Source organism: Schistocerca piceifrons, chromosome 7 (assembly GCF_021461385.2).
Source record: "Schistocerca piceifrons isolate TAMUIC-IGC-003096 chromosome 7, iqSchPice1.1, whole genome shotgun sequence".
NCBI classification, from domain to species: domain Eukaryota; kingdom Metazoa; phylum Arthropoda; class Insecta; order Orthoptera; family Acrididae; genus Schistocerca; species Schistocerca piceifrons.
This window is the reverse complement of record NC_060144.1, coordinates 326,572,924-326,587,849: the sequence shown is the minus strand read 5'-3', so window position 1 is coordinate 326,587,849 and position 14,926 is coordinate 326,572,924. Positions and strand designations below refer to the sequence as shown.

Genomic DNA, 14,926 nt, shown 5'->3' with positions numbered 1-14,926 from the left:
TGTAGCCTGAGAGCTTATCACCAGTCCTGAAGGCCTCGCCACTTCCAGCAGCGGTGAATTAGCTAACCTTTGGGGTCGATATCTCGAAATGAGCGAGCGTGACTGTTGTCCGTCAGGAGATCGTCAGAGGATAAGCACAACATGCACGCCGCCACGGCCAACACGCACGTTCTTGACATGATACAGTAAAAATTATGGTGTCTGCGCAGTACGTGCAAAATGGAAAGTTCTGCTTCGCGCAGATTACAGTTCACGTCGCAGTTACTCACAGGTAATTCAACGTGCTTGAAGAGAAGAGTGACGAAAATGAAGACGCGGAGGTATAGAAGTTTAACGAGGACATACGGGCCATCTACTGTTTAGATAAGTCTGCGGCGATCAGTCGACATCGAGATGATTGAAGACCACCCCATTATTAACCTTTACTTTTGGCCACCAATCTTCTGACTGGTGCCAACATCTTCATCTCAGATCTGCCCTCACACCCAACATCCTCATTTATTTGTTGGATATATTCCAATCTCTGTCTTCCCTTACAGCTTCTACACTCTACTGTTTCCCGTAGTATCTCTCTCCTGTGAGGTTCCTACACCTTTCACCACACCACACGCATCTGTACGCCGCCTGTCCGTTGCAGTTTGTCCTGAAAATGGCGGGGTGTTCTCCCACCGAATTATCGGCGGTCGCTGAAAGTGTTACCTGGCTGAATTCCCGGAAGTTATTTGAATGTTGTATACGCCAGGAGAAAATCAGGTCTCAGATCCTGCAATTCTTCCTAATTTTCTCTCCCTGAAAAATTATGTTGAAGTCCTTTGCCGTTTGTCCGATTTAGTAACATTCACAAGACCCACATTTCATCCGATACATTTCGGCATCGTGTGAATGTAGCTAAATCGGCCAAACGGGAAGGGAATTCAAAATACCTTTCAGGGTGCGTGGTAATGCCCTAGTATACAACTTAAGGGAACATCATCATCAGTTAGTTAATACAGAGGTTCTCGAATAGCCCTGTGAACGAGGAGCAGTTTCCTAACGTCGAGAAACTGAACGATTGGTAGAACATTCCGACCATTGTTTACAGAGGCTAAGTAAAAAAATGGCTGCACGTACCTGTGTCACCCTGAAGTGTAGTGTAGCATTCGATAAAAGTTGCTTGCCCTGTCACTGTAATATGTAACGCACTTTTTGAAGTCCCCTCGTATTTAACGACGCTCCTGATGGTACACACACATTTAGTGGTGAGTTGCTCTGAGGAACTATGTGTTCGAACACTACGAAGAGTATTCCGAGTAGCGATAGAAACACACGTATGCACGTCAGTTACGTGTCGATTATGCAGTAAAAGTGTCTAGTGAAACAGTACAGCTTGACTAAAGCAGATATACGGAACGAGAATAGTTCGTTTCCGAACTATGACGATGCTGCTACAGTGTGGCTAAGTGATATCTGCACTTCACTTCGCATTTGTGTTTAGCTTTCGCACATTCTGTTACCCTATTAGCTGCATGATTAGGTTATGTTTCCCACAGTGACAATACTTCCAGGACATGCAGGTGGGTAAAAGCTTGTTGTGGAAAGCTTATGTACATGTTCCTTCCCGTCGGAACAGTAGAAACTGCGACATGGCAGGTTCAAATCATGTTCAGTTCTTCTGCTGGCCTTATGGTTGAGCTCTGGCTGACGTTAGCTCCCCACTCACCCTGTCTGATTAAACCGTGCTTTATTTTTACAAGTACTTCTACAAGCGTGGTTCCTTAAGGTACCCTGGGAAGTCAGAGGTCTAATGTGAATGTTTTCCTTGTGCTCTTGCTTCTACGGTTCCGGACATGTTCATGCTTACAAAGTTACTAGCGAACCCGAAAATGATTCACAATTGCTAAATAAGTACTATGGGAAGTGGTTGTATGTTCAAATCTGGAGTAACTCTGGGAATTGTGTCATTACGCAAATTGCGGCTGTTCGTTGCGATCAAGCCCACTTCGACGCTATGGATCTCGAAATTACAATAAATCATACAGAATATGAATGAGAAACACTATTTTGTTTTCGTTTTTTTTCATTGTTTTAAGAGTTATTTAATTTTTTTCTACACAATAAAATTATAAAATAATCAATGGAACTAAAATCAATCGCAAAACAGCAGTAACTGGTGATTTCCTTACTGTCACAACCGGTTTCGCTGCGTTGAAACAGCATCCTCAGGGGAAGACAGTGTCACATTAGCGCACCAAGACGTCCCCAACGTTCGTAGTCAAAAATCAAACCCCTGAAGAGTGGAAGTCGTCAAACTAAATAAAACAGGAAATCGGGGCGAATTGTGCGGTGGCGCACCTGTGATGGTTGCAAAGGGTGTAGCACGGAAGGCTGTTCGTCCCGACCTCCTATTTTATTTAGTTTGACGACTTCCCCTCTTCAGGGAAAGAACGTTGGGGCGTCTTGGTGCGGGACTGCAACACTGTTTCTCTTGGGGATGCTGGTTTAATGCAGCGAAACCGGTTGTGACAATAAAGAAATTACAGCTGTCTTCGCCGGCCGCTGTGAGCGAGTTGTTCTAGGCGCTTCAGTCCGGAACTGCGGTGCTGCTACGGTAGCAGGTTCGAATCCTGCCTCGTGCATGGATGTGTGTGATGTCCTTAGGTTAGTTAGGTTTAAGTACACTACTGGCCATTAAAATTGCTACACCAAGAAGAAGTGCAGATGATAAACGGGTATTCATTGGACAAATATACTAGAACTGACATGTGATTACATTTCCACGCAATTTGGGTGCATAGATCCTGAGAAATCAGTACCCAGAACAACCACCTCTGCCCGTAATAACGGCCTTGATACGCCTGGGTATTTAGTCAAACAGAGCTTGGATGGCGGGTACAAGTACAGCTGCCCATGCAGCTTCAACACGATACCACAGTTCATCACGAGTAGTGACTGGCGTATTCTGACGAGCCAGTTGCTCCGCCACCATTGACCAGACGTTTTCAGTTGATGAGAGATCTACGTTTTCAGTTGATGAGAGATCTGGAGAATGTGCTGGCCAGGACAGCAGACGAACATTTTCTGTATCCAGAAAGGCCCATACAGGACCTGCAACATGCGGTCGTGCATTATCCTGCTGAAATGTAGGGTTTCGCTAGGATCGAATGAAGGATAGAGCCACGGGTCGTAACATATCTGAAATGTAACGTCCACTGTTGAAAGTGCCGTCAATGCGAACAAGAGGTGACCGAGACGTGTAACCAATGGCACCCCATACCATCACGCCGGGTGATACGCCAGTATGGCGATGACGAATACACGCTTCCAATGTGCGTTCACCGTGATATCGCCAAACACGGATGCGACCATCGTGATGCTGTAAGCAGAACCTGGATTCATCCGAAAAAATGACGTTTTGCCATTCATGCACCCAGGTTCGTCGTTGAGTACACCATCACAGGCGCTCCTGTCTGTGATGCAGCGTCGAGGGTAACCGTAACCATGGTCTCCGAGCTGATAGTCCATGCTGCTGCAAACGTCGTCGAACTGTTCGTGCAGATGGTTGTTGTCTTGCCAACGTCCCCATCTTTTGATTCAGGGATCGAGACGTGGCTGCACGATCCGTTACAGCCATGCGGATAAGATGCCTGTCATCTCGACTGCTAGTGATACGAGGCCGTTGGGATCCAGCACGGTGTTCCGTATTACCTTCCTGAACCCACCGGTTCCATATTCTGCTAACAGTCTTTGGATCTCGACCAACGCGAGCAGCAATGTCGCGATACGCTAAACCGCAATCGCGATAGGCTACAACGTGATGGTACGCATTTCTCCTCCTTACACGAGGCATCACAACAACGTTTCGCCAGGAAACGCCGGTCAACTGCAGTTTGTGTATGAGAAATCTGTTGGAAACTTTCCTCATTTCAGCACATTGTAGGTGTCGCCACCGGCGCCATCTTTGTGTGAATGCTCTGAAAAGCTAATCATTTGCATATCACAGCATCTGCTTCCTGTGGGTTAAATTTCGCGTCTGTAGCACGTCATCTTCGTGGTGTAGCAGTTTTAATGGCCAGTAGTGTAGTTGCAAGACTAGAGGACTGATGACCTCAGATGTTAAGTCCCATAGTGCTTAGAGCCATTTGAACCATTTGAACAGCTCTCTTGAGGTTCATTCTACTTCCATTCGTTAGGAAATTTAAAGGCTGTGGCTGCCCGCGTTACAAATTTCTCTGTGACAATTACATAACTTCAGAATATAGAACATTTTTAGTTTTTTGGGTAGTATGTGGCAAGAGTGCGAACTGTTTTTCTGATCTACCAGTTCGTGAAAGGCAAACATACGATTGACAGTGGTAAAAGCACTCTGATCAATTTCTAAAAATTTGAAGGTCAGACCTTGAGCCTTCTTTAGTTTTACTGCGAACGATACCTTCATTCACCTAAACTGCTTGGGTAAGCCTCCGTTATTGTTACTGCAAACGAAACCATGATTCGCCTAAACTGAATAGGTAATTCACTTGGAAACACTGGTATACAGGGTATGAGAGAGACCTCTCTAGCTGCTGGGTGTGTAAGGATAGTACCTTAAGTTACATTATTTTGCAGCAAGCGGGTAATGTTACAAATTTTTGAGCGATTTAGACTGCAAAGTAGAATACTTCTCATAAGCCAATAATCCATAAATAAAACTTTCCTAATGTACATGTCTTCTGTTAAAATCGTCTGCAGGGAAGAAAAACAGACGGCTTATTGTTACATGCACAATTTTTGTTTAATGGAGAATCATTATATAAGGGAGAAGAGTTTAAAAAAAATTATGAAGTTTTTCGGAAGTACTGCCTTTTTTGAAGACTAGACTTCCAGTTGTAGAGGGGCTGATCAAAAAGTTTCCATCTGAGGTCGTTGCTGCAGCGTATATGCAACGTAGCACAGCTCCGATGAGGGTTTATAAGCACCGACATGTAGTCAAGGGATTAGTGTGGCATTCGTGTCTTTCCTATGTGCGTGCGGTAAATGCGGCAACATGAAACATGGCGACGTTATTACCAAATGCGTTCAAACAAGACCAACGAGCTGTTCTTTTCTTGGCTGCCAAAGGACAAAAAATGTGTGTGAAATCTTATGAGACTTAACTACTCAGGTCATCAGTGCCTAAGCTTACACACTATGTAACCTAAATTATCCTAAGGACAAACACACACACCCATGCCCGAGGGAGGACTCGAACCTCCACCGGGATCAGCCGCACAGTCCATGACTGCAGCGCCCTAGACCGCTCGGCTATTCCCGCGCGGCTTGCCAAAGGACTCACATCGGTAGACATTGATTGGAGGATGGAGAATGTGTTTGGGGCAGCATGTCTGTCAGAAACGAACGTTGTGGAATGGTGCGCCAAGTTCTGTGCTGGTCGCGATTTGACACAAGATGCAGGTCGATTTGGGAGGCCAGCCTCTCTCATGTGGCAGACACTCAAGCGCCAGCCGTATTTTCCCGGTCTCTTCCTTTGCGATTATCACGCCTTCTATCGGTTATAAAGGCCCTGAAGAGTCGTCGGTTCCTGTAGAACGAAGATGTGCAGAATGCAGTTACGGTCTTCGTCACGCAGCAGGACACGGTGTTTTACCCAGCGGGTATCGTCAACCTGATGCGACCATTGGATGATTGCCTCAATGCTCACACCGATTTTCCCTGCGCGGGATACGTGCGTGGACTGTATAGCCTTCGAGTGGAAACTCTTTTATCACCAGGTATAACTAGTTTTTGATAACTTTAACTGAATTTCAACATTAGCAGGACATTGGCCTCCAGTCTTATTCGCCTGACTCATCTGGTCGTTTTCATTAGAGCTGTCTTTACTACACAATGTCTTCAGTAAAAACGCTAGGTACTCGAATTCTATTCCACTTTCAGTTGAACCTGTGCCACTGTATTCTAGATGCCTTACTTTGGTCTTAATGTTACCACTTTTTGCAGTACAAGATTTTTTTGAAAACATATGGACGCCGTTCTGAAGACGAGTTGCCGTGAACTGGCCACCAGAAGCAATTGATTTTATCGTTTTTCTAGTACGAATATTGCTTATATTATTCGTCGTATTTACACATACACTCACTGCGGTCTTCTTTACTATTCAAGTTCGGTTGGTTACAACACAATATATCTCGACGCATCACTTGTTTTGACTCAGATATAAGGATGTAAGAAAGCCTGACGATGATCCTATTGTTTCGAGACCTGTTGCAATTATTTTTTAACAAAGTAAACAGCCCGCATCTCGTGGTCGTGCGGTAGCGTTCTCGCTTCCCACGCCCGGGTTCCCGGGTTCGATTCTCGGCGGGGTCAGGGATTTTCTCTGCCTCGTGATGGCTGGGTGTTGTGTGCTGTCCTTAGGTTAGTTAGGTTTAGGTAGTTCTAAGTTCTAGGGGACTGATGACCATAGCTGTTAAGTCCCATAGTGCTCAGAGCCATTTGAACCATTTTTGAACAAAGTAAACAAAAGCTAACTGTGATTTGTTGCTGTTGTGCACTGCATACATTATACGTCACATTAAGCCACAGTCCTCCAGAAATGTCATTATTTGACAATGTAGCATCTTTTTTACGAAAATCAAAGTCGTACTTTCCTGACTTACTCGCAGCGTCACACTTCAAGTTGACCATGACCACAGACTGAAGATCATGCGGATTCGAACATAACACGTCTTCACTATCAAGCTATATTGCTATAGTAGTCTAGTGACGATAGTTCGAAGCGTGTTCCTACCAGGATTTTTAATATGACACTTGAGGTTATCACCAACGACACGACAGGGCACAGAATGATGATGCTCGACGGTAACGATGGAATTTCCAGAGGCAGCAAGAGCTTTTAACTTACCCAAAGAACTGACGACTTGAGAACGTACAGTTGCGCAGGAAAACGGTTTGATCATTTCTGGGCAAACGATAAGGACGGAGAATGAGATTTTCACTCTGCAGCGGAGTGCGCGCTGATATCAAACTTCCTGGCAGATTAAAACTGTGTGACAGACGAGGTACTGCGGAATTAAAGCTGTGAGAAGGGGTCGTGAGTCGTGCTTGGGTAGCTCAGATGGTAGAGCACTTGCCAGCGAAAGGCAAAGGTCCCGAGTTCGACTCTCGGTCTGGCTCACAGTTTTAATCTGCCAGGAAGTTTGATAAGAACGGAGGTTTGCAAACTTCATAATTTCGTGTCGCACGCCGTCAGGTCAAGAATGCTACCATGCAACAAGACGGGACAAAGAATGTAGCCCTAATAACATGTCTTCCTCTCACTGTAGGAAACGGACATTCTTTGTACATCTTCTTACACTCGAGATACAGAACGTGGTACAGGCTACTGCGACACAGGGGACGTAAAAAAAAAGAGACGGTTACGACTCGAAGTGAAAGAGTTGGATGCAAAATGTGTAACAGATTTATATATGCCCAAAAAGAGACTCAAGGAATTCAATAAATAATCAAATATTTGAGACAGTAGAAAATTAAATTTTCGATGATTAAGACTTGTACTTAACCAGTCACAGAAAAGGTTATAACATATTAGGGAGTCCTACCTTTGAAATTAGATTACTATTACAATGAATACTGGCAGAAGTAAGGCTGTGAGGACCGGGCGTGTGTGGTGCTTCGGTAGCTCAGTTGCGCCGGCATGGTAGCTCAGCGTGTTCGGTCAGAGAGCCGGTTGGCTTCTGTAATAAAAAACTGAGTGGAAGGATCAACAAACGAACCTGAACGGATGTCATTGTGACGTCCGCAACGACCAAACACAACGAACAACATGCAAAAAAAAAAAAAAAAAAAAAAAAGGTTGGTAGAGCACTTGCCCGCGAAAGGCAAAGGTCCCGAGTTCTAGTCTCGGTCGGGCACACAGTTTTAATGTGCCAGGAAGTTTCATATCAGCGCACACTCCGCTGCAGAGTGAAAATCTCATTCTGGATACTATTATAATGTTTATGAGAAGGCATTTTATGATATTTATATGTGACGTGTCCGTTCTTTCGGACATTTCATTATACATTTTAAGATATATGTACTATTTTCTGTAGCACGTCACTCAAACGGCAGTCACTATGTAAAAAATAATCCAATGTGCTTGGTATTTTCTCAGGCTTTTGACACTGCATAAATTTTATTTACTGCTTCAAAGTTTGACTTCCCTACAGTAAATCTTTTACCTGGTGACATAGCGTTAAGGAATTATTGGCAATTTATTTAGAAGTGTATAAAAGTATTACAAATACCTGAAAATTGATGATTACAATTATTGATACCATGACATTATGTGGACTCTTCTGTATTGACTTTAGACTAAATTTAACACATCTGAATGATAAAATAATGCAGACTTTGTATCTAGTTTGAGTTCTCTCAGTGTAAATGAAGTTTATTATGAAACATTTTACATTTGTCTACTGCAACTGTGTTACAAAGCATAAAAATTGAACATAATTTCCTTAACAACAACAAAACCTCCATTTTCGTATATATCTTGTTTCGTCGTAGTTCAACTTGGAATAATCATTAATAAGTGACATGACAACTCAAAAGATACTTGCAGGTATGAAAACTAATACAGTACAACCTGCTTTTACATTCAAAAAATACTTGTTCAAGTAAATTTGGAATATGTACCTTGAAAAGCCAGGAAATTCGTCATAGAAGAAAAGACAAGAAGGAGTAGTACTACAAGGAAATTCACTGACCTACAAACAAAAAAAAAAAAAAATCGCAGCACCAAGGAGGAGCTGTGCGACATAAACGAATGTTGCTGGGCGTGTTTCTACACCTGAAAGATGATGACTGTTCAGATTCAGTGCCAGTCGCATAACGGTCGCGCAAGCAGCTCCGTTTTGAGGATGCAAATCAGGTTTGCTTTAAATACACGCTGTAACAGTTGTGAACGTTAGTTACCTTTGAGATTGCAAGTGGTGGGTTGATGTTAGCCAAGGCAAACTTTAAGGCAAAAATTCGCCTTTATCGACAGCTCACTGAATTTGAACGAGATCGTATAATTGGGCTACGAGAATCTGAAAATTGCTTCTGCGATATTGCAGAAAGATTTGGCAGGAATGTAGCCACTGTACATGATTGCTGGCAGTGGTGGTCAAGAGAACGTACGATCACAAGAAGTCCGGGCTCCGGACGCCAGGTGTCACTATCGAGAGGGAAGACCATCGTGTTCGGCGAATGGCTCGCGCACAATGTACTGCTTTTACAGCAGCGGTCAGAGCAGCATTTGGCACCACAGTGACAGAATGAACTGTTACAAATCGGTTACTAGAAGGACACTTTCGGGACAGAGGCCCTGTAGCGATCATTCCACTGCCACCAAACCACCGCTATCTGCGACTTCAACGGTGTCAAGCTAGAGCTCATTGGAGGGCAGGGCAGATATCTGTTGTGTTTTCTGATGGAAGCTGGTTCTGGCTCAGTGTCAATGATGGTCGTGTGCTGATATGAAGGAGGTCAGTTGAGGGCATGCAACCAACCTGTCTGCGTGCTAGACACACTGGAACTACACCTGGAGTTATGGTCTGGGGTGCGATTTCGTATGACACCAGGAGCAGCCTCTTGGTTATCCCGTGCATCCTGACTGCAAATTTTTGTATCAATCTGGTGATTTGACCCATTGTGCTGCCATTCATGAACAGTATTCCAAGGGTGTTTTCCAACAGGATAATGCTTACCCATATATCGCTATTGTAATCCAACATACTCTTAAAGTGTGTCAACACGTTGGGTTGACCTGCTCGATCACCAGATCTGTCACCAATCGCGGACATATGGGACATCATTGGACGACACCTGCATTGTCATCCACAAACAGAATCAACCGTCCCTGTACTGCATGACCGTGTGAAGTTCTAGGAGACTGAGGACCTCAGATGTTAAGTCCCATAGTGCTCAGAGCCATTTGAACCGACCAAAGACCGTGTGGAACAGGCATAGAACTCCGTCCCACAAGTTGACATGCGGCACCTGCACAGCAAAATGCGTGCACGTTTGCAAGCTTGCATTCAAGATTCTGGCGTTTACACTGGTTATTAATGTACCAGCATTTCACACTTACATTAACCTGTGATCTTGCAATGTTAATCAATGAAATATGTTTTAGTTCCTCACTATGTGTTTTTGTATGAAATTTAGCCTAAATTTACTTCCTACTCTATGAAATGTCTGTGTTACCCAAAACTACACACCCACAATATTTTATCCAACTTACACTGGTATGTAAGCCTTTCACTAAACAGAACCTTATTTGAAATGAACTGTAACTCGTATGAATACAACTTGTCTTGATATTAAATGCGCAACTGAAGCGAAAGAATTACCTGGCCCTAATCAAAATTTCCACTTACCTCGTATCTAGACAACACTGTCACAGATTTCTCGAAAGCACAACAGTAAACAGCGAGCAGTCAGTGGCTATGCTAGATTTCTTTTTTAAAATAAAATTTCCAAACAATATTCAAACTGTAACTTCCTGGCAGATTAAAACTGTGTGCCGGACCGAGACTTGAACTCGGGACCTTTGCCTTTCGCGGGCAAGTGCTCTACCAACTGAGCTACCCAAGCACGACTCACATCCCGTCCTCACAGCTTTACTTCTGCCAGTACCTCGTCTCCTACCTTCCAAACTTTACAGAAGCTCTCCTGCTAAGAGTCTCGGTCCGGCACACAGTTTTAATCTGCCAGGAAGTTTCTTATAAGCGTACACTCCTGCAGAGTGAAAATCTCATTCTGTAAATATTCAAACTGTTGTATACCAACTGCTGCAGATTGGTAATGCATAATGATAAACCTTCTTTAAACTATGGGATGGGGAGAGTAACTATTCCTAAAAAATGATATTCCAAGACAACAATTTTAGAATTGAGTATGTATTGAAAAATAAATAAAACTTTGCGTGATCTTGACACATAACGCTGGTCTGAACAATACAGTGCTTAAGAAAGTGAACAATGATTTAAAAAGGGAACAATGCTAACAGGGATTTCTATAGAAACCAGACAGTTTATTCAGCTGTAGTTAATGCATTGACGGGAACAAAACATATGCATGCTCTTTCTGTCAGCTCTGATCAAGTGAAAAAAGTTGTCATTCCGACAAACTCAGTTACGTAGTGCTGCAATCTTACCTTAAACTTCTTCTCTTCCAAAATAATAATATTATTCAAAATTTATATTTTTTTCGGCTTTCAATATGTACATCGTATTCATCCTTGCTGTCATTTACAATTAATCTTTTAATAGATACAATCACAAGTCAACACAGCACTACTGAATACTTCCATCACCTACCACACATCAACTAAAAATGTATCAGACTGTGTAGAGGCAAACACAGTGCTACGACAAGACCAACGATTGTTTAACAGAAATATAACTTGCTCTCTCTGACGTGCATATCGATAACTTACAAAAATCTGAATGATATGCCCACCTTACAATGTTACCTAGACATATATATCCTCGAAGTTTCATTGCTCTAAATTAATCTTTGTTTTTTTTGTGTTGAGATTTTGTTCCCGTCAATGTACATATGTTGGAATACATTTTATGTATGCTAGCGTTTTGTTTGTCGCTGATCTAGAAAGCACACCCTATTCGGTCAAAAGATCCCAGACAGCTATTGGTTATTAACATGGGATGTGTTCACTCTTCGCCTTTATGATGGCTTGAACTCCGCTGGGGACACTTTCAGTGAGGTGTCTGAATGTCTGCGGAGGAATGGCAGCCAGTTCTTCCCCAAGGACTGAACCCAGGAAAGGTAGTGGTGTTGGACGCTGGAGTCTGGACACATGATGGTACTTTATGTGACGTTCTCCAGGATTTTGCCAAACCCAAGCCCCTCCAACTGATTGCCACAGGGTGTAGCTTGATTCATCATTTCAGATCACTCTTTTCCAGTCATCCAATGTCAAGTGGCATCTCTCTTTACACCATCTCAAGTGTCGCATAGCACAGACTGTAGAAACACATGCTTATGAGGAGCTGCTCAATCAATTTAACCCATTGTTTTTAACTCCCTATGGGCAGTTATTGTACTAGTTGGACTGTTGGGAGCACTTTGAAACTCACCAGTGATTCCTTACATTAATTTTGTGCGATTTTTTTTTTCAAAACCTCCCTCCACAATGCTTGATGTCCCAGGCCATCAGAACATAACGTCTGCTAGTCTTGGATTTGCTGTGTTTCTTCTTTCGCGTTTCCACTTCACAATCACATCACCAATAATTAACCTGGTCAGCTTTAGAAGGGTTGAAATATCCATGATGGATTTGTTCTCAGGTAATATCCAGTGACTGGTCCACGCTTGAAGTGCTGACTGACTCATTCTGCTGCTACTGCTTTTCTTCTGACAGACCTTCTTTTGTACTGGCGGATCCGCCTACCGTGACATTTAGTGGTCAATCCCGCTTTATATAGTGGTGTCCGCATACTTTTGATAACATAGTGTGGAGGTTCGATTTCGCGCCCAAAAAGAATGCAACAGTATGACAACAGTCCCACCCTCTAATCGCTGAGTTAACTGCTAGTCTGTATATATATTTAATCTCTCTCAGTTGTCATCTATATTTCAGTTTATCTACACTACTGGCCATTAAAATTGCTACACCACGAAGATGACGTGCTACAGACGCGAAATTTAACCGACAGGAAGAAGATGCTGTGATATGCAAACGATTTGCTTTTCAGAGCATTCACACAAGGTTGGCGCCGGTGGCGAACCCTACAACGTGCTGACATGAGGAAAGTTTCCAACAGATTTCTCATACACAAACAGCAGTTGACCGGCGTTGCCTGGTGAAACGTTGTTGTGATGCCTCGTGTAAGAAGGAGAAATGCGTACCATCACGTTCCCGACTTTGATAAAGGTCGGATTGTAGCCAATCGCGATTGCGGTTTATCGTATCGCGACAATGCTGCTCGCGTTGGTCGAGATCCAATGACTGTTAGCAGAATATGGATTCGGTGGGTTCAGGAGGGTAATACGGAACTCCGTGCTGGATCCCAACGGCCTCGTATCACTAGCAGCCGACATGACAGGCATCTTATCCACATGGCTGTAACGGATCGTGCAGCCACGTCTCGATCCCTGAGTCAACAGATGGCGACGTTTGCAAGATAACAATCATCAGCACGAACTGTTCGACGACGTTTGCAGCAGCATGGACTATCAGCTCGGAGACCATTTCTGCGGTTACCCTTGACGCTGCATCACAGACAGGAGCGCCTGCAATGGTGTACTCAAAGACGAACCTGAGTGCACGAATGGCAAAAAGTCATTTTTTCGGATGAATCCAGGTTCTGTTTACAGCATCATGATGGGAACATCCGTGTTTGGCGACATCGCGATGAACGCACATTGGAAGCGTGTATTCGTCATCGCCATACTGGCGTATCACCCGGCGTGATGATATAGGGTGCCATTGGTTACAAGTCTCAGTCACCTCTTGTTCGCATTGACGGCACTTTGAACAGCGGACGTTACGTTTCAGATGTGTTACGACCCGTGGCTCTACCCTTCATTCGTTCCCTGCGAAACCCTACATTTCAGCAGGATAATGCACGACCGCATGTTGCAGGTCGTATTGGGCCTTACTGGATACAGAAAATGTTCGACTGCTGCCCTGGCCAGCACATTCTCCAGATCTCTCACCAATTGAAAACGTCTGGTCAATGGTGGCCGAGCAACTGGCTCGTCAGAATACGCCAGTCACTACTCGTGATGAACTGTGGTATCGTGTTGAAGCTGCATGGGCAGCTGTACCTGTACACGTCATCCAAGCTCTGTTTGACTCAATGCCCAGGCGTATCAAGGCCGTTATTACGGGCAGAGGTGGTTGTTCTGGGTACTGATTTCTCAGGATCTATGCACCCAAATTGCGTGAAAATGTAATCACATGTCAGTTCTAGTATAATATATTTGTCCAATGAATACCAGTTCATCATCTGCATTTCTTCTTGGTGAAGCAATTTTAATGGCCAGTAGTGTAATAGTGTAAGCACTATAACTTGGCTGTTTCTGTGTGTTTCAGATCCGGAATCGTTTTTGCTTAGTCTCATCATTCTGTACACAGCGTACGCCCTTTCGTGTTTGGGCCTAATTTACGGTGCCTACAAGGTAATGATTTTTTTATTATGGCTGCAATATTTAGTAGAAGTAATATAATTTGCAGTTATAATGCGTCTTTTGCGTCTTTTTATGTATCCAGCACGTTTCTTACTGAAGCTTCCTATTTTGAATAACAACATTTTAAATTTCAGCTATGTATCTGCTTCAATGGTTCATCTGGCCTTTATTCAAAAAGAAAACTTTTGAGCAAACCAATGTAAAAGTCATCTTTTATCCTATAAGTAGGTTATTAGTTTCGTTGCCATCAGAAATATATGTGATACAACACGATCTACATCTTCAACGAATGATTTCAAATGCAGAGATTCGGGGAATTTGCACAATAACTGTGACAGAAAAAAATCTCTCTACAGACTCGAATAATAATTAACATTACGACAAGGCAATTATGCACTATAGATCAGGTCGACGACGAGGTCATCCACTGCGAGCCCAATTTTGAAGAAAATTAGATGTTAACAATTTTTTATTCAGAAATATTCTCCTTTCTATTGCCAGACTGCGTTTTTATCCTGTCTACGTCGGTTATCATCAGTTGTTTTGCCATGAGGTAACAAAACTTGTCTACCACTCTTATTGACTCAGTTCCTAATCTGATTTCCACGGTATTGTCTGATTTGATTTGACCATATTCCACTACCGTGGTCCTAGCAGCAGATAGTCTACTACCACTTAAAATAAAAGCCATTTTTAAAAGGGCTTAATTGGGGAGAGATCTGGCGACCTTTTTGGCCAGGCAGGGTTTGGATATCATGAAGGCAAGCAGTAGAAACTCTCGCCATGTGTG

At 43.4% G+C, this 14,926-nt stretch overlaps 1 protein-coding gene across 2 annotated transcripts in view; it reads left to right on the top strand.

Annotated features, from left to right (window-relative positions):
* The window catches only part of LOC124805273, a 116,408-nt gene that overhangs the window by 92,332 nt on the left and 9,150 nt on the right, over positions 1-14,926 (top strand). For both annotated transcript variants that reach the window (XM_047265784.1, XM_047265782.1), the window contains exon 4: positions 14,042-14,127. In XM_047265784.1, the coding sequence (XP_047121740.1) occupies positions 14,042-14,127 (86 nt within the window). The remainder of the gene's footprint in view (positions 1-14,041; positions 14,128-14,926) is intronic.